At 43.7% G+C, this 25,316-nt stretch overlaps 1 protein-coding gene across 3 annotated transcripts in view; it reads left to right on the top strand.

Annotated features, from left to right (window-relative positions):
* The window catches only part of BABAM2 (BRISC and BRCA1 A complex member 2), a 403,550-nt gene that overhangs the window by 367,244 nt on the left and 10,990 nt on the right, over positions 1 to 25,316 (top strand). For all 3 annotated transcript variants that reach the window (XM_043604241.1, XM_043604240.1, XM_043604242.1), the window contains exon 11: positions 2,392 to 2,545. In XM_043604241.1, coding sequence (XP_043460176.1) covers positions 2,392 to 2,545 — 154 coding nt within the window. The remainder of the gene's footprint in view (positions 1 to 2,391; positions 2,546 to 25,316) is intronic.

Genomic DNA, 25,316 nt, shown 5'->3' with positions numbered 1-25,316 from the left:
CTGGGAGTCGCGGTACATATCAGCATATAGCTGGCTGGAAATTTTTTTTTTTAAATCAGAACAATTCACTTGCCTCGGTAAATAAATTTACATTCACATTTTGAATTGTTTCTGATCTTAATTGGGCATTTAGGGGGTCAAAGTGGATGGTTCAGAACTAGGTGGGAAAATCATTTCTCAGCATGTCAAAATACCAGCAACTCATTTTCTACAAAACAAAATAACAGGAACAAAAAATATAACGTTTTCCAAAGCCCAGTAAGCTGATAGCTTGACAATCATGAAGCCTGTGGTATTCTCTGTTTTACTTTGATACGAAATATGACTATACTTACTTTAAATTGGTAAATTATTGCCATTGAATTCGGTTATTCACAATCACTGCATTTCTTAAGGGAGGCTCATGCATGTTAAATACTTTTCACCGGTGCTGTTGGTGATTGCTTTGGGGGTTAATGTGAATCTCGTTTTATACTTGGAAATGTATATGTAATATAAACAATTGAAGCCAAATTAAACTATGTGTAAATAGGCATGCTTTCTAAAATTAGAGGAGATGAAATGAGTAATCAGAAAAGATATAAACTTAATTTTAGAAAGCAATATGTATTCAAAATGACTGAAGATGTTACAAATCCTGCTTTGTAATATAAAGGGACTCAAAGGGGCTTTCTGAATCAAATTATTTATAATTTAAGTTTGTTTTTCCTATTTTGTATTGTTTCCTATACGTTACTAAATCTCTGCTTTGGCACAAACAGGCATGTGCTGGCACCACACGGAGGCCCATGGAAAATGTGACTAACGAGTGGACATTCAAAGTCTTGCCACTTTTCTTGGGTTGTGGTGATTCATATGTAGAAACCCCCTGCAGCACTGAGTCAGAGTCAAATATATGCAGTGGTCTAAGACACTGAACAATTTTTTTTGTTTGTTTCTTGTTTTCTGGGTTTTTTAAAAAGTTTGCTGCAAACCTGACTTTTCCTTCATGAAATCATTTTGGATGCTTAGAGGGCCTAGCCCAAGTCAAATGTCACCCTACACTGGCATGGTGGCAGATGTGTAGCTGTAGCTATCTAGTGTGTATTTTCTTTTCATATATTTGCCTCGTGTAGCCAGAAAGATGAATCTTGTACGTTCTTCACAGTAGAGACTTCAGAGAATGGTAACCGTGACACAATGAATGTGTTGTGAACAGGTTGCACCAGTATCATTAAGAGCAGGAGGCAATGGGGCCCAGTAGAGAGAGCTCAGGATTTACACCATGGGACTAGATTCGAGCCCCACCTCCACCTAGCTGGGGCATGAGCAAGTTAATAAACCTCTTGGAGTCTCAAGTTTGTCTGTCTGCTAAATGCACATGGTAAAAATAATGTCTCCTTCATGGAATTATAACTATCAAATGAGATAAAGTATATAAAAGTACTCTGTAAAGCTAGGAAATTCTATACACATTTTTTCTCATTATCATATTTTCGTAAGTTGATGTCCCTGTCTGCTCTTTGCCCTAGAAGTGGTAACATTCATACAAATACACATTATATGCCTTGAGGAATGTCCTGCTGAAACAGTCTGTGTTTATAATGTTGCTTTGCCTCAAACTAAAAAGGAGTCATTTTATTTTTAAAAATTGAGTTAAAGGACCCTAAAATGAACAGACAAAGCACATAATACTTGTTAGCAGCAAACACTGGAATCAGGCTACCCTCAGTAGACATATGCAGTGTTCAGATTAGTCCCTGTTGCGTTCCATTAAGGAGCCCCCACTGGTTTAGGAACTATATGTGGTAACACATCTGGAGATGCTTCAAACTGCTGAGTAGCAGAATTCACTGCTTGATTGGAAGTAAAGTGATAACTTTATTTTTTCTGGTAGTCCAGTGGCCATATCCTATAAAATATAAAGATTATCACCTGCCCCTCCTGCTCCCCATTCCAAATCCATTTTTTAAGGACAGCCTCCGTCCCACCCCCTCCATCAAATTCTAGATGAGGAAGATACTGCCTGACCTTTGAAGAGTTTGTGATTTAATAGAGACTTTAAAAAAATAATCAACTAACTTCCCTACTAAATACTAGACAAGGTAAATGCCATAGGAGGAATTCACATGGCTGGGAGTGCCCAGCTTCTGTGACCATTTCATAGCAGCAGCCACACAATCATGCCTCATATTGGTTAAATTTATTTTTATGTGTGATTTTCATTTATGTGCCTAGATTGTAAACTCCTTGAAGTCAGGGAAGGCACCTTGGTATTTCTTGGCCCCTCCCTCCATATGTTTTACCTAAATCTCAAACTGTTTGTAGTTCAGATAGAGTCCTGTACCCAACATTCAAGTTTAACCCATATGTTGAAACCATAACTTTTTTTCCTTTCTTTTGTCTTTGCAGTCGACCTGCCCCTGTTTTTCCCTCGAGACCAGCCGACTCTCACATTCCAGTCTGTCTATCACTTTACCAACAGTGGACAGCTTTATTCCCAGGCCCAAAAAAATTATCCATACAGCCCCAGATGGGATGGAAATGAGATGGCCAAAAGAGCAAAGTAAGTGAATCCGTTGCTATTTCCTATAAATAGGAGCATTTTGTTTATCTAGTCCAGGGGTTGGCAAACTATTGCTTACAGGCTAAATTCCGTCCTATGCCTGTTTTTGAAAATAAAGTTTTATTGAAACATTGCCATGCCCATTTCTTTACTTATTTTGTGTGGCTGTTCGCATGGCTGCTAACGTGGCAGAGTGAGAAATTACAACAGATCACATAGGACCTGCAAAGCAAAAAGTATTTGCTATTTGTCCCTTTACAGAAAAAGTTTGCCAACCCCTTATCTAGCCTCATCAGGTAGATTGTTTTTCTTTTTTTAATGGGTTACAGGATGTTTCTGAAATCTGTCTGTTTAGATTGGAGAAAAAGTACTAGATAGAAGTTAGAATAGCGGATAAATGATGTCGATGATGAAAATGTTAGCAACTACTTTCATATATTTTTTTTTAAATGGAAAATTTCACCTGATGGTAAACAAATAGGATTTTTTCAGTGAATACATGAATCCAGTACTGAGTTTTTCACGTGGAACTGTAATGTCTGAAGGAACAAAGTGATTATATACCTCATTGTGTCTCTACAGCCATTGCCCAAAATAGGGCCTGTGTGTTCCTCGACTCAATAAATGGCTACACAAATAGCTTAGAACTATTAGAATCCACAGGGATGGAAGTAGGTTGGAAATTTGATAGAGGTTGAAGTTAGCTAGAGTTTGGAGTTTAGGGATTTAAGTACTGCACGTGAACCTATCTGTGGAAAGCATTCACAAGTCATATAGAATACGTAAATGTAAAAGTATGTTGAGTGTTCCTTGTGGATAAGACTTCAGTGTCTGGAACCCCAGTCTTGTTGAACCATGGCCTCCTATACTGAAGCAACAGTGGCTTAAAATCATAGTTTCCAAGAATCAATCATGGTTAGAATGGCAGGTGGCTATTACTTTATCACTCACTCTGAACCACCATATGATCATACCTGTGAGCCCAGCTGAAGGATGATGAAATTCACAGAATCACACAAATGAAGAATACTTATTAAGCGTCCTTTTCCTTCACTCCTTCTCTGTTTATTGAGCATCCCCCATGGCAGTGAGCTCCATGCTGGGGATACAGCGATAAACAAATTGAAAGTTGTCCACGTCTTCATGGAATTTGTAGCCCAGCAAGAGAGATCAAAGTCTTTATCATACCAAACTTCTGACAGTTTTAAGTACTGACAAAACCTGGCCTTCCAGACCTAGAATGTTCTCGATTAGTAGGACCTGTTGCTCTTGCTTCCCCTCCCTGACACCCTTCCCAGGGTGCCTGCTGGCATCCCCTGTACTTTCTGTAGTACAAAGCCTCCACCTAATCAGGATTGGGGCTCTGTTAAATAATGACAGGGCTGCTTTCTGTAGAAACACACACCTTCCCAGACTCATGTGGAATCCAGAATTGTTGTTATCTGAAACTTCAGTGTGCCCTTTCTCCCTGTATTTTCCCTTTTTATCCATGATGTCCAAGTCTGAAATTGTGTTTAAGGAAAACAACAGACATAATCAAATGTACCTAAGAACAATCATTGAGACTTTGGTGTCTTGAAATAGACTTGAAGAAAGGGATTAAAAAGTAAGCTTTATGTTTGAGGTATTGCAGTTGTTTAATTGTCTGGGCTTTCCTTGTGTATATACAAGATCTGCCCTTAGAAGATGGGCTGTTATTTGTGGTACGTGCTATGGACTCTGAACCAGACATGTCCTTGTGGTTTCCATGGCAAAGCTGTGTGTGTGTGTGTGTGTGTGTGTGTGTGTGTGTGTGTGTTTCTGAACTAGACCTTTTAGCATGTATGAATTGAGTCTTTAGGGAGTTGCAGACCATGAGCCTATGATTTCAGTATAGGAATATCGTAAGTGAAGCCTGTTTATCTTAACAGATTGGTTCAGAGATGCAAGAGACATTTGCTTTATGTTAACACCAGTCTAAAGAAAACATCTGAAGTAACGTTAAAAAAAATCTGCTTTCTACTGTAGGGAAGATGGATTCATTTTAAATGTAATAAAAGAGAAAGCCAGCCACTCATCCTAGGAAGAAGAAATAGTTTAAAAGCTCGCTTCTTAAATTGAAGTGAGTAACTTTCCTGGGTTGTGTCAGAAAGGCAGGTAATGGATAAACACAATCAGAGAACTGTCCATGCAGGATAGGCTTAAGATTGCTGGAGAAGGTTGGAGAGAAAGGACAGAAAGAGAGAAAGGTCAACTGTAGCATTCCTTCCACACCCTGTTTCTTTGTCCTCTGAAAATATTGTATGTGCTCAGTGCGTAAAAGGCTATAATTCACTTGGAGAGCTCTGCCCATGACATAAACACTCTCACGGTTTATGAACAGCAGTAGAGCTCTCTGAGTGGAGTCAGCTGTTTATTCCCTCCTGTAGAGCAAAGTTCTAAACATGTGAACTCAGAAAGGACGCTTTCTGGCACTGATCCGAGCTTTTCCTATGACATGTGCTTCTTGCGCATGGCTGTCCGGCAAATTCTGTCCTCACAAGAAAAATGCCCTCTAATGACGGCGCACAGGCTTTGGGGTCACGCATGCCCAGCTCCTATCACAGGTTCTAATCGAATAAGCTCTGCGGCCTTGGGCAGGGCCATTAATCTTTCTGAACTTCATCCTGTAAAACAAGACCGTACTCCTCCCTATTGGATGGACCTGATATGAAGGGTCAGTCAACGAGTGGACTTATGAAAGACTCTTGTGTTTAGCTTCTGCTTTGTTCCACTGCTGCCTTTGCTCGCCCCTTCCCCTCGCCCTCTTTCTGCTCCTTCAGATCCTTCAGTGTTCTTCCCTATGGTTTTCCCCATCCATGCTAATACACAGGCAGCTTCTTCCACTCTTCCTAGTCTCAGTTGACTGTTGGTCATGTACAGATCTTCCTTAACTTACGAAAGGGTCATGTCCCTATAAACCCATCGTTATAGTTGAAAATATCATTCGTAAGTAGAAAGTGCATTTACTACGCCTAACCTACCCAACATCCTAGCTTAGCCCTGCACTTCCTTCAATGTGCTCAGGACACTTATATTAGCCACAGTTGGGCAAGATCATTGAACGCAAAGCTTATTTCATAATATAGTGTTGAATATATCACATAATTTACTGAATACTGTACTGAAAGTGAAAGACAATATGGTTGTGTGAGGACAGAATGCTCGTATAAGTGTATCAGTTGTTCACCTTCGTGATCGAGGGGTGGACTTGATGCTACAGCTCACTGCCTCTGCCCAGCATCACAAGAATCCTACCACCTGTCACTAGCCTGGGAAGAGATCAAAATTCAGAACTCAAAAGTATGGTTTCTACTGAATGCATGTTGCTTTTGCACCATGGTAAAGTCAAAAGATTGTTAAGTGGAACCATTGTAAGTCAGGGACCAGGTGTACTGCTGTGAAATCTCTTTTGTATTATCCTTTGATTTTTCACATCTTTATATTGTTTCCTTTCCTTAAATTGTGAGTTCTTTGAAGGCAGGGGCTTTGTGTATATATCTTTTTGAAAGATATTTATTGCAGTGTAATTTACATACAGTGTCATGTACATGCAACGAAGTGAACAGGTTTAAGACTGTCTTTTGATGGAGTTTTGACAAAGTTACCTTCTATCCTTTCCAATTAGTCTCCTCATCGCCAGGACAGACACTGTCTGATTTCTATCACATGTCTTAGTTTTTTCTTTTCTAGACACTTCTTATAAATGGAATAGTACAGATCATACTCTTTTGTGTGTTTTTTTGTATTTAGTATAATTATTTTAAAATTATTGGTTATGGCATTCCTTTTTTACTGCTGAGGAATTTCCATTATAGAAATATATCATAATTTGTTAATCCATTCGTCTGCATATATATATTTGGGTTGTTTCCAGTTTGGGGACTTTATGAATTAAGCTGCTAAAGAACATTCTTATATAAGCCTTTTTCATAGACATATGGTTTCAATTCTTGAGTAAATAACTGGGGTTGGGAGTATGTGTATGACTAACTTTATAAGAAACTGACAAATTTTTTATGAAGTCTTTATACCACTTTACACTCCCATGGGCAATACACAGGGTTCCATTTGTTCCATATCCTCTCCAACACTTGGTATTGTCAGTCTTTTTATTTTTGGCTATTCCAGAGGGGATGAAATGAGATTTCATTGTGTTTTTTTAATCTTGATTTCCTGATGATTAATGATGTTGATCATCTTTTCATGTGCTTATTGGTATGCCTTCTTTTAAGTAGCATCTGTTCAAATTTTGCCTATATTTAATTGGGTTGTTGGTCTTTTTATTATTGAGTTTTAGGAGTTATTTATAATTTTGTCAGATTTATGTATTACAAGTATTTTCTCCCAATCTGTAGCTTGCCTTTTCATTTTCTTAATGATGTCTTTTGATGACAAGAAAGGTTTTATTTTTAATGAAATTTATTTTATTAGTGTTTTCTTTTTATGTTAATGCTTTTCGTAGCCTCATAATTATTTGTCTACCACGAGGTCATGAAGAGATTCTTCAACATTTTTTTCTTAGAAGCTTTCATTTTGGCTTGATATTGAGGTCTCTGATCCATCTCATCCCAAATTAAGTTCTGTGTATGGTATGAGGTAAAGGCTGAAGTTAATTGTTTATATATATCCAGGTATTCCAGCAACATGTGTTGAAAAAAACTTTTCTTTCTCTATTGAATCACCTTCATGCTTTTGTCAAAATAAATTGACTACATATGAGTGGGTCTATTTCTGGATACTCTGTTCTGTTTCATTGGTCTGTTTTTCTGTTTGGATACCAATACCAATATTTCTTAAAATCAGGAAACGTAAATTCTTCAACTTTGTTCTTTTCGAAGATTGTTTTGGCTATTCTGGGTTCTTTGCATTTCCACATACATTTTAAAATTGGTTTGCCAATTCCAACTCCATTTTCCCCTTAAAAAAAAAACCCACTGAGGTTTTGGTTGAGATGGTGTTAAATCTATAGATCAACCAGGGGAAAATTGGCGTTTTAGCAATATCGAATCTTCCAGTCAATGAATAGGGTTTTATTTAGGTCTTCTTTAATTTTTCTGAAAAGTGTTTTGAGATTTCAGTGTAGAAGGCTTGTGTATTTTTTTAGTGATTTTACTTTTATTGCAAATGATAGTTTTTTTAGATTTTATTTCTGTCTTACTGCTAGTATATAGGAATACAGACAATTTTTCTGTGTTGACCTGGTGTCCTGTCACATTGCTAAATTCACAACTAGTACTAAATTCTAGTAGCTTTTTTATAGTTTTCTTAGCATTTTTTACATAAACAATCACATCACTTCTTACAGCTTTACTTTTTATTTTCACTTTATAATTTTTATGGCTTTAAATTTCTTTTCCTTACCTAATTGCACTGGCTGGGATCTGCAGTTTAGTACACAGTGGTAAGATCAGATATCTGGCCTTATGTCTCCACATTAGGGCTGATGTTAGCAGTAAGTTTTATATAGATGTCTCTATCACACGAAGAAGTCCTCTTATATTCCCAGTTTGCTAAGAGTTTTTATCGTGAATGGGGTGTTGAATTCTGTAGAATGCTTTTTCTGTATCTATTGGCCTGATCCTATGGTTTTGCTTTATTCTATTAAAGTAATAAATTACCTTAATTAGTTTTTGAATATTGGACCAACCTTGCATTCCAGGGGTAAATAAGCCTTCTCAGTCATGATATTTTATCCTTTTTTAGATTATTAGATTTGATTTGCTAACAGTGTGTTAAAATTTTTTACATGTTCGTGAGTGATACTGATTTGAAATTTCTTCTGTTGTCCTTGTCAGATTTTGATAAAAGCACCATGCTGGCTTCATAAAATGAACTGGCAATTTTTCCTTCCACCTTTGTTTTCTGAAAGAGTCTGTGTAGGTTTGGCACTGGTTTTTTTTTTTTAATGTTTGATAGAGTTTTATTTATGGGAAGAAATTCAAAGAAATCCTTACTAAATACAGGGATATTCACCATTTTTTCTTGTGTTGGTTTTAGCAAGTAGTGTTTCCTTTAAGTAAGTTGTCTAAGTTGTTGAAATGATTGGCGTGAGATTGTTGATAATATTCCCTCATTTTTCTTTTAATATCTGTGGGCTCTAATGATAGAACTTCTTTCAGTCCTTATAGTGAAAGTTTCTATTCTTTTCTCTCCCCTTTTCTTAGAACAGTCTAGCTAGGGATTTATCATTTTTACTGATCTTTACAAAGAAAGCTATTTATTTTATTAATCTATGCTTTTCCTCTTGGTTACTTCTACTATTTATTTTCAGTTTAATTTGTTCTCCTTTTTCAAGCTTCTTAAGATGGAAGCTGAAGTCAAAAGCTGTGCCTGCATATGCCATCCAGGCACCTTTGCCTGCCCTGTGGACCTCACCATTCTCAGTGCACCCTCACACACCTTCATGGGATCATCTCAGCAGCCCTGTGTGTTTGGGGGGGGGGGGGTGTACAGTGTAGAAATCCTCACTGTCCTTCATGCAGATAAAGAAACTTAGGCTCAGAGTGATTAAGTGTCTTTCCTGAGGGCACACAGCTAGCTTCTAATAGAGTCAGGGCTCAACACAGGGCCTCTGACTTTCTGTACATCTGTCCCCAGGCAGACAGATACAGTTCCCCTTTCTGTTTACCACTTGTCTGACTCAACCCCCTCAGAGGCCTGGCACTTGAATAACATAAATACAGAGAGGAAATGCATGTGGCAGTTAAGAGCACTGACCCTGAAGTCAGGACAGCTGGGTTGAAACCTGTCTCTGCCACTCACTATCTGTGTGACTTTGGGCAAATTTATAATCTCCCTGAAGTCTGTCTCCTTATCTATTAAATGGGGAATCTAGTTTTAGAGGGTGATTATGAGTATCAAATGGTGTGTATGGTGTTCCATTATTAACTAAGAGATTACCACACACTTAACAACTTAGAACAGCACAAATTATTATCTCATAGTTTCTATGGATTAGGAGTCTGGTACAACCTTCCTGGGTCTCTTTTCAGGGTCCCAAATGACTAAAGTCAAGGTGTTGGCTGGGGCTGCTTTCTCATCTGAGGCCCAGGGCCTCTTCCAAGCGCATTCATGTTGTTGGCAGAGTTTAGTTCCTTGTGGTTGTAGGACTAAGGTGCTGGTTGCTTTACAGGCTGTCAGCTGGAGGCCATTTCCTGCCATGTGGCCCCTTCACATCATCAAGCCAGCAGTGGTGCATCAAATCCTACTGTTTCTAATCTCTGATTTTGGTGTCACTGACTTCTGGACTCAGATCATTCAAAGGGTTCATTTGATTAGGTCAGTTCTACTGTTAATCTCCCTTTCTTTTTTTTTTTTTTTTAATTTTTTTTTTCAACGTTTATTTATTTTTGGGACAGAGAGAGACAGAGCATGAACGGGGGAGGGGCAGAGAGAGAGGGAGACACAGAATCGGAAACAGGCTCCAGGCTCCGAGCCATCAGCCCAGAGCCTGACGTGGGGCTCGAACTCCCGGACTGCGAGATCGTGACCTGGCTGAAGTCGGACGCTCAACCAACTGCGCCACCCAGGCGCCCCAATCTCCCTTTCTTAAAGTCATCTGTTTCATGTAGCATAACATGAAACCATAGAAATGAAATCCAACATTTTCATAGTCCTGGGGATTATTATACAAGGGGTGAGAAATCTCAGGGGCCATCTTAGAATTCTGCTTCCCACACAGGGTAGTGTAGGTGAGTTGTCCAGCGTAGGGTCTGGCATGTCGTGAGCATTCAGTCGATGTTCACTATTAATGTCACTATCCCTGTAGGGAAAAAGATTTTTAATTAAAGGATAGCAGAGTCAGCACTGCACCCAACTAAACAGTCCCCTGGCCTCAGTGACTTGGCCAGAGATTCTTAGATTCTAGGCTGCCCCATCTATGCACACCATCACCTATGGCTGTCTCTTCTTGGTGCCAGCCAGGCCAGCTTAGAAAGTTGGAAAAATCCATACTTCAGTTGTTTAATCTACATAAAACCAACTATCACTTAAAAAAAAACAAACTGAACTTACTAGTTACCTACATTGGTATCTTGTATACAGCTTTAGATCTGTCTAGATGAATGAATCAGATGATTTTTTTTGTAATCCTTTCTAGTCTGATAAATCTGTGAGTAGATGGAGTGAGTTTTCCATGAGCTTCATTGTGTAAAACATCAGGTTGATTCTAGAGGCCTAAGTAGTATCTGAGAATAGGATTTAACCCCAAACCACTCACTGCAATGGCTTGTCACAAATAAAACCCGTTATATAAATGGAATCACTTAAAGAATATTTCAAAAAATAGCTTCTCAGTCAACACATGGGAGTAATTCATGAACCTCCTAAAACCATTTGTTGTTTCCCTTCTTGCCTCAAGGTCAGAGAGTTGTTATTTTCTTATTTAGAAACCTATCCAAATGGTCCCAAAGCAGTCCGTAATTCACCATATGTTCTTCGCCATGCACACTTTTATAATTTGTCATCCAGTTGTCTTTGCAGAATAATTTTCTCTTTCAGGCGTTTTTAAAAGATTGTACATTCTGGACTATTTCAGGAATCTTTCACTGTTAATACCTATATATTCCCAAAGACACAGTTTTCTCCAAACTTGTCATTAGCTGCCAAATGCTTCAATCAGTCTTGGGCATCCGTCCTCTAAATACACCCAATAAAAATAGATCTCCTCTCCTTGATTCAAGAGAAGGGGGTTAGATGTCCCCACCTGATTTGCTGCCCATCCCCACCCTTACTGTGGCTCGAGGCCCCTTCAGGTCCCTCAGATGCTATGGAACTCAGTGTGGAAACCCCAATTCAAAGAGGTTAGTACATGGTGTGGTCGCAGGAGCCCTGAAGCCTGAGAATTCTTGGGACTAGGGGAAGACTCAGGGAGGGGTGTTGGTGAAGTGTAAGTGGTTATAATGTCAGCCTGTTATATGTGTTTGTCTTTCCAGAAATTAATCACTTACTTCTTTGCTTCCTTGTGGGTAGCTCCTTAAGGCAGCTCAAATTATGCTTTGTTCCTATTGAGATTTCATTGCAGAGTCAGGCCTCTCTCTGCAGTCCCCGTGCTTGGTCAGCTGGCCAGAGGGACACTCTGACATGTGTGACACCCATCAGTGTTACGGAAAACCCTGATAGGGACATTGCCACCCTCCCTCTCCCTGGACCGCTACCTCCCCTTCTCCCCTCTACCTCCCTGGGCCCCATCCCTCCTCCTGTTTATAGCCATATTTCTGGAACCCCCATCTGCACCCAAGGGTAGGGAGATGACCAGAAAGGTAAGGGTTGTGCCCAATTGTGATTGCTCACCCCCACAGCCCTTCTGCAAGGGGGAGCAGCTACAGAAGCGAGTTGCTCTGGGCCAAAAGAGTCATTGGCAGAAGGGAGGGCACCGAGGCAGGCAAAGCTACCAGGTTTGGCCTCTCAGGGTGCTGTGCCACAGTGATAGAACCTGCAGTTCCAATGTTGCTATGATTCATGGGTTTTCTTTATTCTTTTATTTTGCCTTAAGTTCCCTTGGAAGAATTCCCTTTAAAAAATCCCAAACCCAGTCTCATCTTAGCTGAACTCCCCTCTGAAGAGAAGAGGGAATTTTCTGGTCCAGCCAGCACAGCTTGGGCCATCAGAGTGCCCTGGGAAGACAGGAACAGAACCAGGCTGGAACTGAGGAAGGCCGAGGTCCCCGAGCCTTCCCCTCACCCACATGCCCTGGCTTCCTGCGTGGGTGAGCACGCCTTTCCCTCCAGGGGTTTAGAAACGTAGACGCTGTGAAGAGAAAAGTAAAGCAAATAAATAACACGGAATTATTGGATCCTTGAACTCTCAGAGAGAATCATTTTGAAAAGTGTCTTCAAGGGATTTGGTTTGTTTTTCCTTTCAGAAGAGAGAGCAACGGAGATGGAGAGGAATCCAGATCTGCCTGACGTCCAGGCATCCTCTCCAAATTGCGTAGGTCAGAGAGAACATGTTATTTATTAGAACCTGACATCTGTTGCTGTGAAATGATAAGCTCCCTTAAAAATCCTGGCCATCAATTACTGCTAATACAGCCCTCATCCCGACGGAGCTGTTTTACCATCCTTCCAGCCTTCACGAACCAGGCCGTACCAGGAACAGAGCAATTACAGCCCAGCTCAGCCTCCTTACTCCCCTCGGGCAGGACCCCTCAGGCCATCTTTTACAGGCCCTGCATCTGTGTCCCTGGCTTCTTTTGATTCCACTCTTTGGCCCTTCTGAGGTCTGCTTTAAGGACTGAACCCCACCCCACCCCCTTCGGATCCGTCCTTCCATCCTGCTTTCTCAGTGGAAAACAGGGTTAGGGTTTACTTTCTGGTCTCATCGTGTAAGCCAGAAGAAACTGCACATGAGAAGAATAGCTGGAAGATCAATTCATCTTTGTCATGGACGTGAACTTTGTTATAGTGTTCGAATGCTACCCAGCGCTCCGGCGAGGATTCTGATGATCCCACCCAGCCATTGTGAAAATCTGATAACCAAGGACAGCTACCTCCTTGTTTGTGAGTTATGGTCACGTATTTTTCTTCCTTGGAAAAATAGATGTCTTACAGAGCTGAAAGCAAAGGATAGGAGAATTGGTTTGGGATTTTTATAGAATATCAAAGTAGAAACATACACTTAGCACTGGAAGCAGAGTTGCCTTTGAACTGTTGGAGGAAGAAATGTAACAGTAACTAAAGACCATGCAAAAAAAGAGTGGCCTGGGAGCTAGGAGACCTGGGTCTGATCTGGGCACTCTCATCAATTGCCCATGTGATCTTGGGAAGGAAACTTCACCTTGGCCTCAGTACCCTCATCTAAAAGCACTGGGCTGGTAACTGATGGTCACCAAGTTCCAGCATATTTTTGGGATTTTAAGTGAAAATTGTGTGTAAATTATGTGCTTAGCATACTTTTTTATTCATGTTGAGAAAATTCCACCTCTGTTGCCAGAGGTCAGACACAAATTGAAAACATTACTAAATGGAATTAAGTACGCTCTGTACGTGATGCTTTTTTCTACAACCCATATCTGGTATTTATAGAACACCTCAGTTGCAGAACGTGCACACATATGCCCTGAACACACACCCAGTAAAATACTTCTAGATGTAATACATTTTCGGATGTCAAGTTAAAACAGCTTCTTGGGAATTAGGCCTGACTGTTCAGATGTGTGTGTTGGTTTCTGACAGGTGCCGCCAGGGCCGCTCAGGGCTGTCACGTGTGATGTGGAGTCCAGCCAAGGCAGGAGGGCCAAGCTGCTTGTTTCTATCACTTCACATTAAGGCATGAGTTCTAGAAAAAAAAAAGGAAGCAGCAAAGAACAGTCAGGACCATCCATTCTGGGCACATCGTTAATGACAAGCAGAGGCCTTGTTTCTTCAGAAGTGGGATTCTGTCTTATCTTTTGTCGGATCATTCTGGACGGGGGCCACCTGTGAAAATAAGTCTCATGACTTGTTGAAGTAGCAGATTTGTAGAGGTGAGCAGAAACAAGGAGCAGATATTGGGGCAGTCACCACTGCTCAGAGACTGGCAAAATTGCTAAGAGTGGAGCAAAGTTGGGCAGCCAAGCACAAGTGTATCCAGGAAGGTAGGTGTGACAGTGGGGACCAGTCTCGGCACACGGAGGTTGGAAGGAACCTTAGAAACCATCTCGTACAGCTAAGGTTGAGTACAGTAGGCATGAACCACTGTGCTGGGAATTAAATGAAATAATTGGCATAAAACACTTGGCACAGCAGCGGGCATGGACTTGGCAGTTCAGTTCATCTTTCTCATTTCCTGGAAGCAGTTGTTCAAGACCATACAGTACCATGATTAGAACGCTGTGCCCCAAGCCACCTCTGACCTCTCACCTTTACTCAGTCTGTTTCCTGCTTCCTTGCTCACAGGAGCCGTATAGTGACATCAAGGGCTGGAGGTTAGCATGCCTGCCTGCACGCACCCAGCCACCTACCCTGTGTGTGGCCTGGCCTTCTTCCTCATGGCTCACTTGGGGGCTGAGGGATGCTGCGGCCATGGGGAAAGCCTAGGGTATTCTTTTTCTGGTTGTTTTTTTTTTTTTTTTAAGGTTTACTTAGTTTTGAGAGATAGAGAGAGAGACAGAGCATGAGCAGGGGAGGGGCAGAGAGAGAGGGAGACACAGAATCCAAAGCAGGCTCCAGGCTCTGAGCTGTCAGCACACAGCCCGATGTGGGGCCCAAACTCATGAACCACGAGATCATGACCTGAGCCGAAGTTGGACGTTCAACCGACTGAGCCACCCAAGTGCTCCAGAAAGCCCAGGGTATTCTTGAGCAGAAATAGTTCTTCTGGGAGGATAAAGACCTGGCACTGAGTACCTTTAAGGGAACTAAATATTCCTGTGGCCAAACGTATCACGAGAATCAGTGGACGAAAGAAGAAAGGGGATGTCTTAATGGAGCGGGCCAAAGAATAGATGCTGCTTCTTGGCCTCCAAACTAGCAGGAAGGCTGCACATGGAGAAGAGGATGAAAAATTCCAGTGACTCTTATCTTCCCAGACAGACAGAACTGCTGGCACTTAGTCATGCCTAATGGAAAATGGAAGCCAAGAAAGCAGAAGCGAAGCTGGAGTGATCGAGGGTCGCCCTTAATCCAGAGTCGCTTCTGAGGAGAAACAGGGGCTTGTCTCCTTGTGTGCCCTGGATGGTCAGGGCTGGGCTTCCAGGTAGAGATGCTGTGGCTGTCAGGAGAGCAGGCTTCAGAGTAGCCATGATTGTAAGAACCCAGTGTAATGGTGGTTTCTGCCGTTAAGTTATTGCCGGTACTTCATTTGGAAAACACTTAGGAGTTATATATATGACATACAGAGTATGTGCAAAGCACAAGAGACACACAACACACCCAGTTTGAAAAGCCCCAACTACAAAGCCTGCTGATCAGTCTTGGAGCGGTTCATCACCAGTTGAGATTCCATTCTGGCAGTGGTGCCACCCGTGGCATTAACTACTTAGCACACTGAGTATGAGTCAGAATTGCAAAGCAGGAAGCTCTGTCACTCTTCTACAAATCAAAAATCAAAATTTAGGAGACCAGAATTTTCCATTATTGATCATTTTAAGGAGCATATCATCTTCAAATGGTCATTATTCCTGTTGTCCAAAAAAAAGTGAAATTTACAAGAACATATATGTAAACGCATGACTGTTGTTGTCTCAGCATAAATGATAGCGGATCACGCAGTTTCTTCTGATCATCTTATAGATGATGATGAGGAGGAGGAGGAGGATAAATGTGTACTGGCTGCCTACACTGTACCAGCATAACTCCAAATGCTTCATATATGTTAATTCCTATAATTCTCTTAACAACCCTGTGAGATCAATACTGCCATTATACCTAGTTGATAGATTATGAAGCTGAGGCCCTGCAACGTGAAAATGACTCATCCAAGGTCACAGGGTAACATGGTATGGGACCTGAGACTTCACCTCGGGTTTCCTGACTTTTCGACTACATTCTGGCCTCTAATACTACCCTGCCTCTCTTCCTCAGATTGACTGCCTGAGTTATCCCAAATCTGCCAGGCAGCTGAGCTCAGCATTCTGTTTAGAACTGTAGAGTCTCTAGGCTGTCAGCCTTGGTTGACGCTCAGGTTTGGTATGCCCCAGTGTGGATTTATAGTGGCAGATGGTCTGATTCGGTTCTCTCCAGATCACCGGTGTCCTTTGATTCATTCATTCACTCATCCAGCAAGTATTTACTGAACTCAAAGTAGGTATCATGCACCTTGATAAGTGATGTGTGGGACTCAATCCCTGCCTTCACTGAACCGAGGTAAGGTGGAAATTCTACATAAATAGGTGTCTTTATAAGGCAGCAACACGTGCAACGTGCAGGTGGAATGCAGTAGGAGAGGGAAGGATGTCTGTTGCCCAAGATCGAGGAGGCTGACATTGGAGTATGGGTAACAGTGCGACAAAGGGAGGACGTTCCTGCCAGAGGGAACAGACTTGCTAGAGGCCAGGAAGCAGGCGGGTTCGGGGTAGCATGTAGCACCATATACACCGGTACACCCCGTATACACAGAAGAGGGTAGCAGTAGATGAGGCAGGAGAGAAAGAAAGAAAGAAGAGGCAGGTAGCAGAGTTCTGCAGGGTGGAGGGAACATGTGCTCTGGAATCAGACCCACCAGGATTCAAATCCTGGTTCTACCACATTGTAGTAGTATTTTCTTACCGCTGTAGATGGTTTTCTCATCTGTACATTAAGGTTAACAGTTCTCTCTCACAGAGGAATGTGAATGTTAAACGGGAGCCCGATTATAGAATGGCTGGAATATTGTTGGTGTTCACCTAATGATAACCGTTGTTATTAAGACTCTTTGTTATTAACCACCCTAAGGTAACTCTTTGTACAGTGGTCTGCCTTGGTGTAGATGTAGAAGTCATAATAGAACCTTCTTGGTCTTGGAAACAATAACAAAGGCAGTAGACCCTAAGCTCTATGGTCACGTTGGAGGAACATAGTGGAGGTATGTTTGTCTTGGGTCTTTGCACCCCTTCTTTGCCACTTCAGCGCCCAGGGATTTCAGAGACCAAATAATTTAGTGTTAAGTGGATCCTGTGCAGTATTTAGGACACACTTATACTAAAAAGTTATTTGTTGCTTATCTGAAATTTAAATCCCATTGGCCATCCTGTGTGGAGGGACAGCCCAAGAACCAGTCAGAACAGGCTGTGTGCCTTATTGGGGAAAGGGAATCCACTGGTCTTCTAGGCTTCTCTCTTGGGTAGCGTAGGCTTGCGCAGCAGGCTGTAGGCAGTGCCTTCAAGTCGCTTCCTGGGTAGAGATGTTAAATGTTGGCAGGTGTCCCTGTGTGTGTTTGGGGGTGGGAGTAGGGGTGATGTGGGGAAAGGTGTCTTGGACCAGTCTTCTCATATTCCCACCCTCTTTCTTCAGAACATTCTCGAGGACAGTTGGCAGAGTGAAGACCGCCTCCGTGGTCTGAGAACTTGTCTCACCAAATAAGAGCGAGCCCTCTTTTAGAGAGTTTTTCTTCCAGGAGCATTGCTAAAAGTGGGAACTTCAGCTGTCCCTTGTGGTGTGACTTGAGATGGCCATGGCAGGTGTGATGGTAACTGACCAAATGCTCCCTGCTCTGGTGAGTCTGAGGACCACAGCTTTGGAGCTGGAAGGCAATCCAGCTGCCTGGCTTTGAAAGTGAAGCAAAGAAGACCCAAAAAAGGAAGCCCAAGGTCACACAAATATTCAGAATTTGAGTCTAAACTTAAGTCTGGGTCTGTGCTCCTGGGCTCTTCAGGAATAATTTAGGGGATGTGAAATTCCCAGCAGACTTGTTTAGTTGAACATTTGCTCTGGGTACTTGATCACAGTCGTCTCCAGGTCTCCATCTGGCTGTGTGTCCTTTGGTGCTGCCATACCCAGCTTTATGCTTGACTCATTCTCTCCTTGAGGCAGAGTTTGTTAAGCCCCTAAGAGCAAGATCACCACTGGTAGGGAGTTAGTGGCACTATCTTAGGCCAGTTTGATCTTGGCCCTCCCCGTTGGTGCCTCCTTGCTGATCTCTTTGCCCCACCCTTGCCAAGTGTTCTGTGGTTGAGATGGAAAAATCCACCTTAGAGCAGATGGCTTTTAACCTCAGTTTCAGAAGAATAATTTGTCCACGGAACATGAGGTGAAATTTAAAACAACGCAGGGCGTAGGTTTGAGCAGAACAGCACCCTTGGGCTTAAGAGTGACTTTGACCTATTCCTCCCAGACTAGAATGATTATCCAGCTGCCAGAGAGTTCTTAGAGGAATCACTTTATTAAATGGTGTCACTGGTGAAGTGGTATTAGCCCTAAGACCAGCTTTATCTGCACACTCTAAAAGCAAACCTGACCGTGCAGGCTGAGCTTGCCCACGTGGAAGCTGGGAGCAGCGATCATGGGATCTTCCACTCTTTTTATTTTCTTGTTCTTGCCACAACCTGTCATGAGACCAAGAAAACTTGTTTTGAAAATGCTTGACAGCCAAAACAACCTGTTCCCAAGCCCTGGACCAGAGGGTTTGCCCTCTCTGACCATTTATGTACTGTTAGAGGTTTGACTAGCTGCTGCCTGGAAAAAATGAATATGCTGTTTTCTTCTCGTATTGTTCACAGACAAGTGCCAGTGGCTTCACGGGTCCTTTCTTCCCTTTTTTTCCAGCCCTTCACCAGAGACATTTTAAAACTGTGCCTGAGTCTCACTGATGAATGAACCTTAGCAGCATATACTTATGAGGATATAACCAATGGTTACCTGTCTGCAAGCCGAGCTTGATATGTGGGTTGTGTTTTCCAGTCCTATTAGACTTTAACCTGTGATTTTCCACTTGCATTTTGGTCCTCTTTGGAGTTAAATGTGAGAGTCAGACTCTCCAGTTACCCCAGGGGCTAGTTTGTCCTTTCACACTGGTGACTCTGAGGTCTGCAGGAGCATCTCTGTTCCTCCCCACAAACCGTGCAGGTCTTGGTCTTGGGTGGTCTTGGGTGGGTCCTGTGACTGTGAAGGAGTCACGTCACTCCTCCTCTAAAAATACAGGGGTGGGACTAGAACAAGAATTGGCAGACGACAGCCAGCTGCCTGTTTTTACAAATAAAGTTTTATTGGAACACAGCCACACCCATTCATTTACATATCGTCCGGGGCTCCTATCACTACAAGGGCAGAGGCAGATTGTAGAAACAGAGCATATGGTCTGCAAAACAAACTTTTTACTATCTGGCCCTTTACAGGAAAAGTTTGCTGGTCCCTGGACTAGATGATCTTTAGGGTTTTCAAATCCAACTCCCTATGACTTTTGAACTTGTGGCAGGCAGTGCTTTTATAGCATGAGCTCCTGAAGTAACTAATAAGGGTCTTAACTCTCTCTTCCCTCTAGTAGTTAAAAGCATGTTTTGAGATTGTTGAAATCTACAACAGGTGGGGACTCATTCTGTTTATTTTTACAGTTTATTTTGCTGTACGTCTGAGTTTGCTTATTGGTCTGATGTCTCTGGCACCCACGGTGTTCACCAATTTTGGAAAAAGACACCCAGCTGCAGGTCTGACTGCATTCAGTGGCATGGTTCAAGGTGGGCCATCTGTACCCCATGGAAAGGAACACAGATTCGTCAACTTGATAACCATGACAGGAAAAGGGAGCCAGACACTGCCTTGAGAGCCTGTGTGGCTGCCCAAACCCACCCACCTGTGTTCTGTCCCTGAGTCTGAGCTACATGTAGGATGGGGTGGGAATAGCCCGGAGTGGTGGGGTAGGTTGGTGGCTGTGGTAAGAAAAACAGAAATGAGTCCTGAAGATGCCTTAAAAAATTCAGAGACCAGGGAAAAACTACATCTTCTTCCCCCATTAGCAGTCCAAACAAGATTCTCTTTTTTTTTTATGTTGATTTATTTTTGAGAGAAAGAGAGCACGTAAGCAAGGGAGGGGCAGAGAGAGAGGGAGACAGAGAATCCCAAGCAGGCTCCATGCTGTCAGCAAAGAGCCTGGTGCATGGCTCAAACTCACGAACCGTGAGATCATGACCTGAGCCGAAATCAAGAGTTGGATGTTTAACCGACTGAGCCACCCAGGCGCCCCAAGATCCTAATTTATAAAATTTGCGTCCTAGTGACATGCATCCCCTATGCACATGCCAGATGCACAAGAGAGAACCCAAAGTACAGAAATGAATGCTTCTCTTCTCAGGGCCACTCTGGTCTATAAAGAACTTTTGTGCAGACTAGAAAAGGTGTCCCCTTTGCGTTGGTTCAGAGCAGAGTTCGACTAATAGCTTTGAGTTAAAAACAAACAAACAAACAAAAAAAAACCCACAGCAGTCTGTTTCTCTGGGCACATAGCCCCTGGAGCACACAGCTTACAAGTAGAGCAGGAGTGAACTTCCAGTCCCCACTTGCTCGCTCAGCTAGATGCCTTTGTGCAGAGTAGAAGCTGTACTCCCAAATGCATCAGCCACTCCTGATCCCTGGTATCCTAGACGTCTGCGGGGTCTTCTCCCAGGGGCCTTGCTGGCCAGTGACACATTCATGCTGCTTGGCGTTGGTTTCTGAGACCACAGCGGCCTCAGCTGGCCCCTAGCCTGCCCGTTAATACCTGTCCCTGTCAGCAGTGCCCAGGCCAAGGGTGGCTCAGAGTCTCGGGGCTGGCAGAGGGGCGCCCCATGGCCAGAAGCACTAAGACTTGGTCTCCTCCCAACAGACACCAGAGACCCTGATCTATGTTAGGCACTGCTTTTGGAGAGCCCACGTCCTGGCTCTTCTTTGGCAATTTCTGACCCGAAACTGGCCGTCAACTTCAGGAATGCACATAATTTTCCAGAGCTATAGCTCACAGGTGATATGCTAGCAGCACAAATGGGTGAGGCGGTCCAGAATAGACAAGCTCACAGTGGTGGGAGCTGACCTCACTCCCGAGGCATTGGGTTACGCGTTGCCCAGTGTGCGCGGTGACGCCGTTCCGGGACACCCCTCCTGCAGAGGGTGTGCTGTCAGAGTGGTTTTCAGTAGGCTGTTATGAACTCCCCATGGGTGAGACGGCTTTGTGGTCAGATATGATTTCCAGCTCTCAGCTCACAGTGGGAATTGCATTTGGGCCAGCTGTGTGGGCAAATTTTGAAAGATTCCTAACCTACCCTTTTCATTTCATATCTAGCAGCAGCCCCCAGCAGTTTGGAGGCTGGAGGATTGGGAAGAAAGAGAGGCTGGGAGCCCACAGTAGCCAAGAACTTAATATCTACTTCCTGCCCCCTTTCTTGGTTCTGAAAGGCCACTGGGAACAAGAGGAAATGTAGTTTGTCAGTGTTCTGAGCCCCTAAAGCGTGCAGAGCACTGTGCTAAGGAACAGAGGCCTGCGTACAAGGGCACTTCTCTCTGTGCCCTAGAAAGATGCCCTAGGGAGGAAAAGGGTGGGGTGTGGGCATCAGTGCCACCACTCCTTGCGGGGAAGGGTGATGGTAGCCCAGTGAAGCCGGCACTGGGGAAGAGCCCTATAGTTACCTTGGGACCAGAGGCCTGGGAACTGAGAGAAAGAAAGCTGGCAGTTAGCAAATGTTTTTGATTTTTAAAACATACTGCTTCAAATCGCCAGGCACACGATAATGCCCCTCACTTTTCGCTGCAGATGCTGTGGGTAAACATAGGGCCCTTCCAGTGGACTGTGAGTGCCTCAGAGCCGTGGCCATCCTGCTCCAAGCCTGTGGGCACACAAAGCGCAGGAGACCTCCCAGGGAAAGCGCTGCGCTGCCACAGGGCACTAGCTTGTTCCACATCCCCCTCTGCCTTGACCACACAGCTGACCTTGGGCCAGCTACCTGTTCTCTCCAAGTCTGTTTCTTCATGTATCCAGTGGCAGGAGAGCAGTGGTATCTATTTTCATACACTTGATTGTTGGCTTGCATTAAAATGAAGGGGTTTTTTTTTTTAATGTTTATTTAGTTAGTTTTGAGAGAAAGACAGGGTGAGCAGGGTTGGGCAGAGAGGGGGAGAATCCCAGGCAGGTCAGCACACATCCTGACGCGGGGCTCGATCCCACAAACCACAAGATCGTGACCTGAGCCGAAATCAAGAGTCAGACACTTAACCGACTGAACCACGCAGGCACCCAAAATGAGGTTATTTTAAAAGCATATTATAAACTAGAAAATACCAAGTATCAAGTTAGTTCATTCATTTATTCAACAAATATTAAATGCCTACTAGGTACAGGCACTATGTAGTCAACAGTCCCAGGTATTCCAGACCCTCTTATAAACAGAAGCTGTTCCATCGATGTTTCTTTTTTTTTCTTTTTTCTTTTTTTTTTTTTTTTTTTAACATTTACTATTGAGAGACAGAGCATGAGCATGGGAGGGGTGGAGAGAGGAGGAGACACAGAATCTGAAGGAGGCTCCAGGCCTTGTGCCGTTGGCACAGAGCCCGACGCGGGGCTCGAACTCAAAAACCGCGAGATCATGACCTGAGCCAAAGTCAGACGCTTAACCGACTGAGCCACCCAGGCGCCCCTATCGATGTTTCTTGAATTAAAGTGAAGCAGGAGTTGCCTGGAGTGTGTTCATGCAGCCGTGTGGTGGGAGCAGAGGGCAGGCGGAAAGGAAACTAACATGGCTTGAGTTCTTACCACGTGCCTGGCACGGGTTCCTCACAACAGCCACGTGAGTCCTATGGGAACTCCATGGAGACCCAGGATGGTTAAGTAGCTTCCCCAGAGACACACAGGTACTAAGTGACAGATGCATATTTAAATCAGTTCTGACTCCGAAATCCACCTCTTCCCTCTGGGCAGTAAGAGTCGTTGCAGAGTGCTCTTCTTGCCACATGAGACCAGCCTGTTCCCTCTCTAACCTCTCTGATTTTCCTTCTTCCAAATATCCCCCAGATCAATGACTCAGGCCAGATCCTAGCCAAAAATGGTCACTCTTGCCTCTAGGCCAGAAAGTGGGACTCGTGTGAAAGCAAAGCAGGGTGAGGCTCTATGACCACAGGCCAAAACCTCATGTTCACAAGGGCACAGGTTTTAAGGAAACAATAGCCTTTGATGCCTGCTCAGGATTCCTTCAATGGTAAGGCCCCAGGAGACAAACAACGTACTCTTGGCAAAGGGAGGGTGGGTGTCTTTTCAGGCATAAAGCTACCAGCAAGGACCCAGAAATCACTCAAGGGAGTTGTTGATTTCCCCAGGGGATCTAGCTTTTGGAAATAAACTTAGCAAAGGATTCCATTGGCCTCCATCCTGAGGCCTGTCTTGCCTCTAACACCTTGGAGGGGAGGGAGATCATGGAACTTTTGTCCTTATGTAGGTTACCAGCTCAGCAACTGAGGCGTCCTTTTCTCAAGTTTAGCACCAGCTATTTATTCTGATAAAGAATTGGTAAAAAAAACAAAACAAAACAAAACAAAACAAAACAAAACTAGTGAGGTTACTGTTTGGCTTGGTTTCCAAAAACCAGTCCCTGAATTGGCAGTTATTTCCTAGACTTAATAGGTGTAGGAAAAAAGGACCTTTGTTGATGGTCAAGCATTTGACAGAAAATGAGAGTATTTCTGTGTTACTGAGGTACAGCTCCCAAAAATGAACACAGAGGCATCCAGGTGGGGTGGATCGTCAGAAGGATAGGGAATCTACAAGGCTGCATTCAAAGCTGGGCAGACCCAGGGCTCCAGAGCAAGCAACACCAGAGAACTCCTGCCCACAGTGCTCAGGAAGGCAGCCTGACCTTGGGGCCCGGGGCACGTGGTGGAGGCCTCGGCTGCCCCCACCATTCAGTTCACAAGGCCTCAAACATCTCCTCCCCCTGAGAGTGATCACAGAGGCAGACAATGACATGGCTACAAGAGACATCAACCTGCAACCCCAACACAGTTTAGGTAGGGTGTTTTGTTCCAGAAGACACAAGTAGCACCCATGGGCGGGGGGTTCCCAGGGGGTAGGTTTCAGTTTAGAATAAGGCAAAACACTGTAACTATTAGACATGCCTTTAGGTAATGTGCTCTCCCTCATGAAAGGTATTCAGGCCAGCACTAGAGGGTCACCCCCTCAGAAGTACTGTTAGGGCAAGCCCTGCCTTGCGCAGGATCCTAAGATCTCCTCCACTGTGTCTCTGGTTAGTACCGAATGAGCGGCTCCACAGTTGGAGCTTTAGAGACCGGACACATGGCGTGGCTGGGGGTGGCAGCAGCAGGCTTTGTGGAGGGCCTGATGCTTATGCCAGGCCTTGAGGGCAGGTGGGTAGGTTTGGGTAGGTAGCATGTTGCAGCGTCCAGGAAAGTTCCCTTTACCTGCAAAGCAAATGCACTCCTAGTTAACTGGCTCCCAGAGTTGCAAAGGGGAATTAATTATTGTTTGTGATACACTTTAAGATTCCCCGATGAAAGACCTTGTATAAATGCAAATTATTATTATTGTCATTAAAGGTGCTAGACGTCTGGCCTGCTGGCTAATGCCCTGGTATAGCTCTGAGAAGAAAAGAAAGCAAACTCCCGGCAGAACATTTGCTCTGGTTGCTCCAGAGCGCTAGAAGTGAGGAGAAGCAGGTCAAGGAGGGCTTGGCCCATGACTGCGAAAGTGAAGCCATCCAACCCTGACCAGAATTAGCCTGCAGCTCTCTGCTCTAAGAGTCAAGTGTCTGTGTACCTCCGAGGGCCAGGGCCCTGCTCAGATTCATTCCCTGATCGCCGCAGGATCCGGCCTGTTACTAGAGCAGGAGCTATCCATGACTGAGTGAGTGTTTGCTTGTCTACTGGTCTGAAGGATGGAAGGAAGGTGGCCAGGATAGATGCTGGCCACCCAATGTTGGGGTCCTATGTCAGATCTAGAGACAAAGGGAGAGATCTAGAAACCTCAGACATGTGTGATATCCCTGACAATACTTATTAAGGCTTTGAGAGAACCCCTCTAGCAAAGCACAGGGAGAGGTCATTCATTAATTACTGTTTCCACATAAGCCACTGTCTCTGGCTAAAGTGGTTGGATTGCTACCAAAGTAATAATAATAATAATAATGAGTGGATAGTAGTGTTTTAGACCTGAAAGTGAACTCAGAAGCCATCCCTTCACTTTCCAGATGAGGCAGTGTGGGGTGCGGAGAGGTGAGGTGGCCCATCCCAAGTCGCATGGCCAGTAAGAAGCAGAGCCAGGATCACACTTCAGGCCTCCCCATTCCTAGTCTACAGCTCAATTATGTCAAGATAATAATACCTCCCATTTTATAGCACTTTCCAGACATCGTACTTCTCAACAACCCTGGAGATTTTAAGATCCC

This window comes from Prionailurus bengalensis, chromosome A3, assembly GCF_016509475.1.
Source record: "Prionailurus bengalensis isolate Pbe53 chromosome A3, Fcat_Pben_1.1_paternal_pri, whole genome shotgun sequence".
Lineage (NCBI taxonomy): Eukaryota > Metazoa > Chordata > Mammalia > Carnivora > Felidae > Prionailurus > Prionailurus bengalensis.
This window is presented reverse-complemented; position numbering and strand designations above follow the sequence as displayed.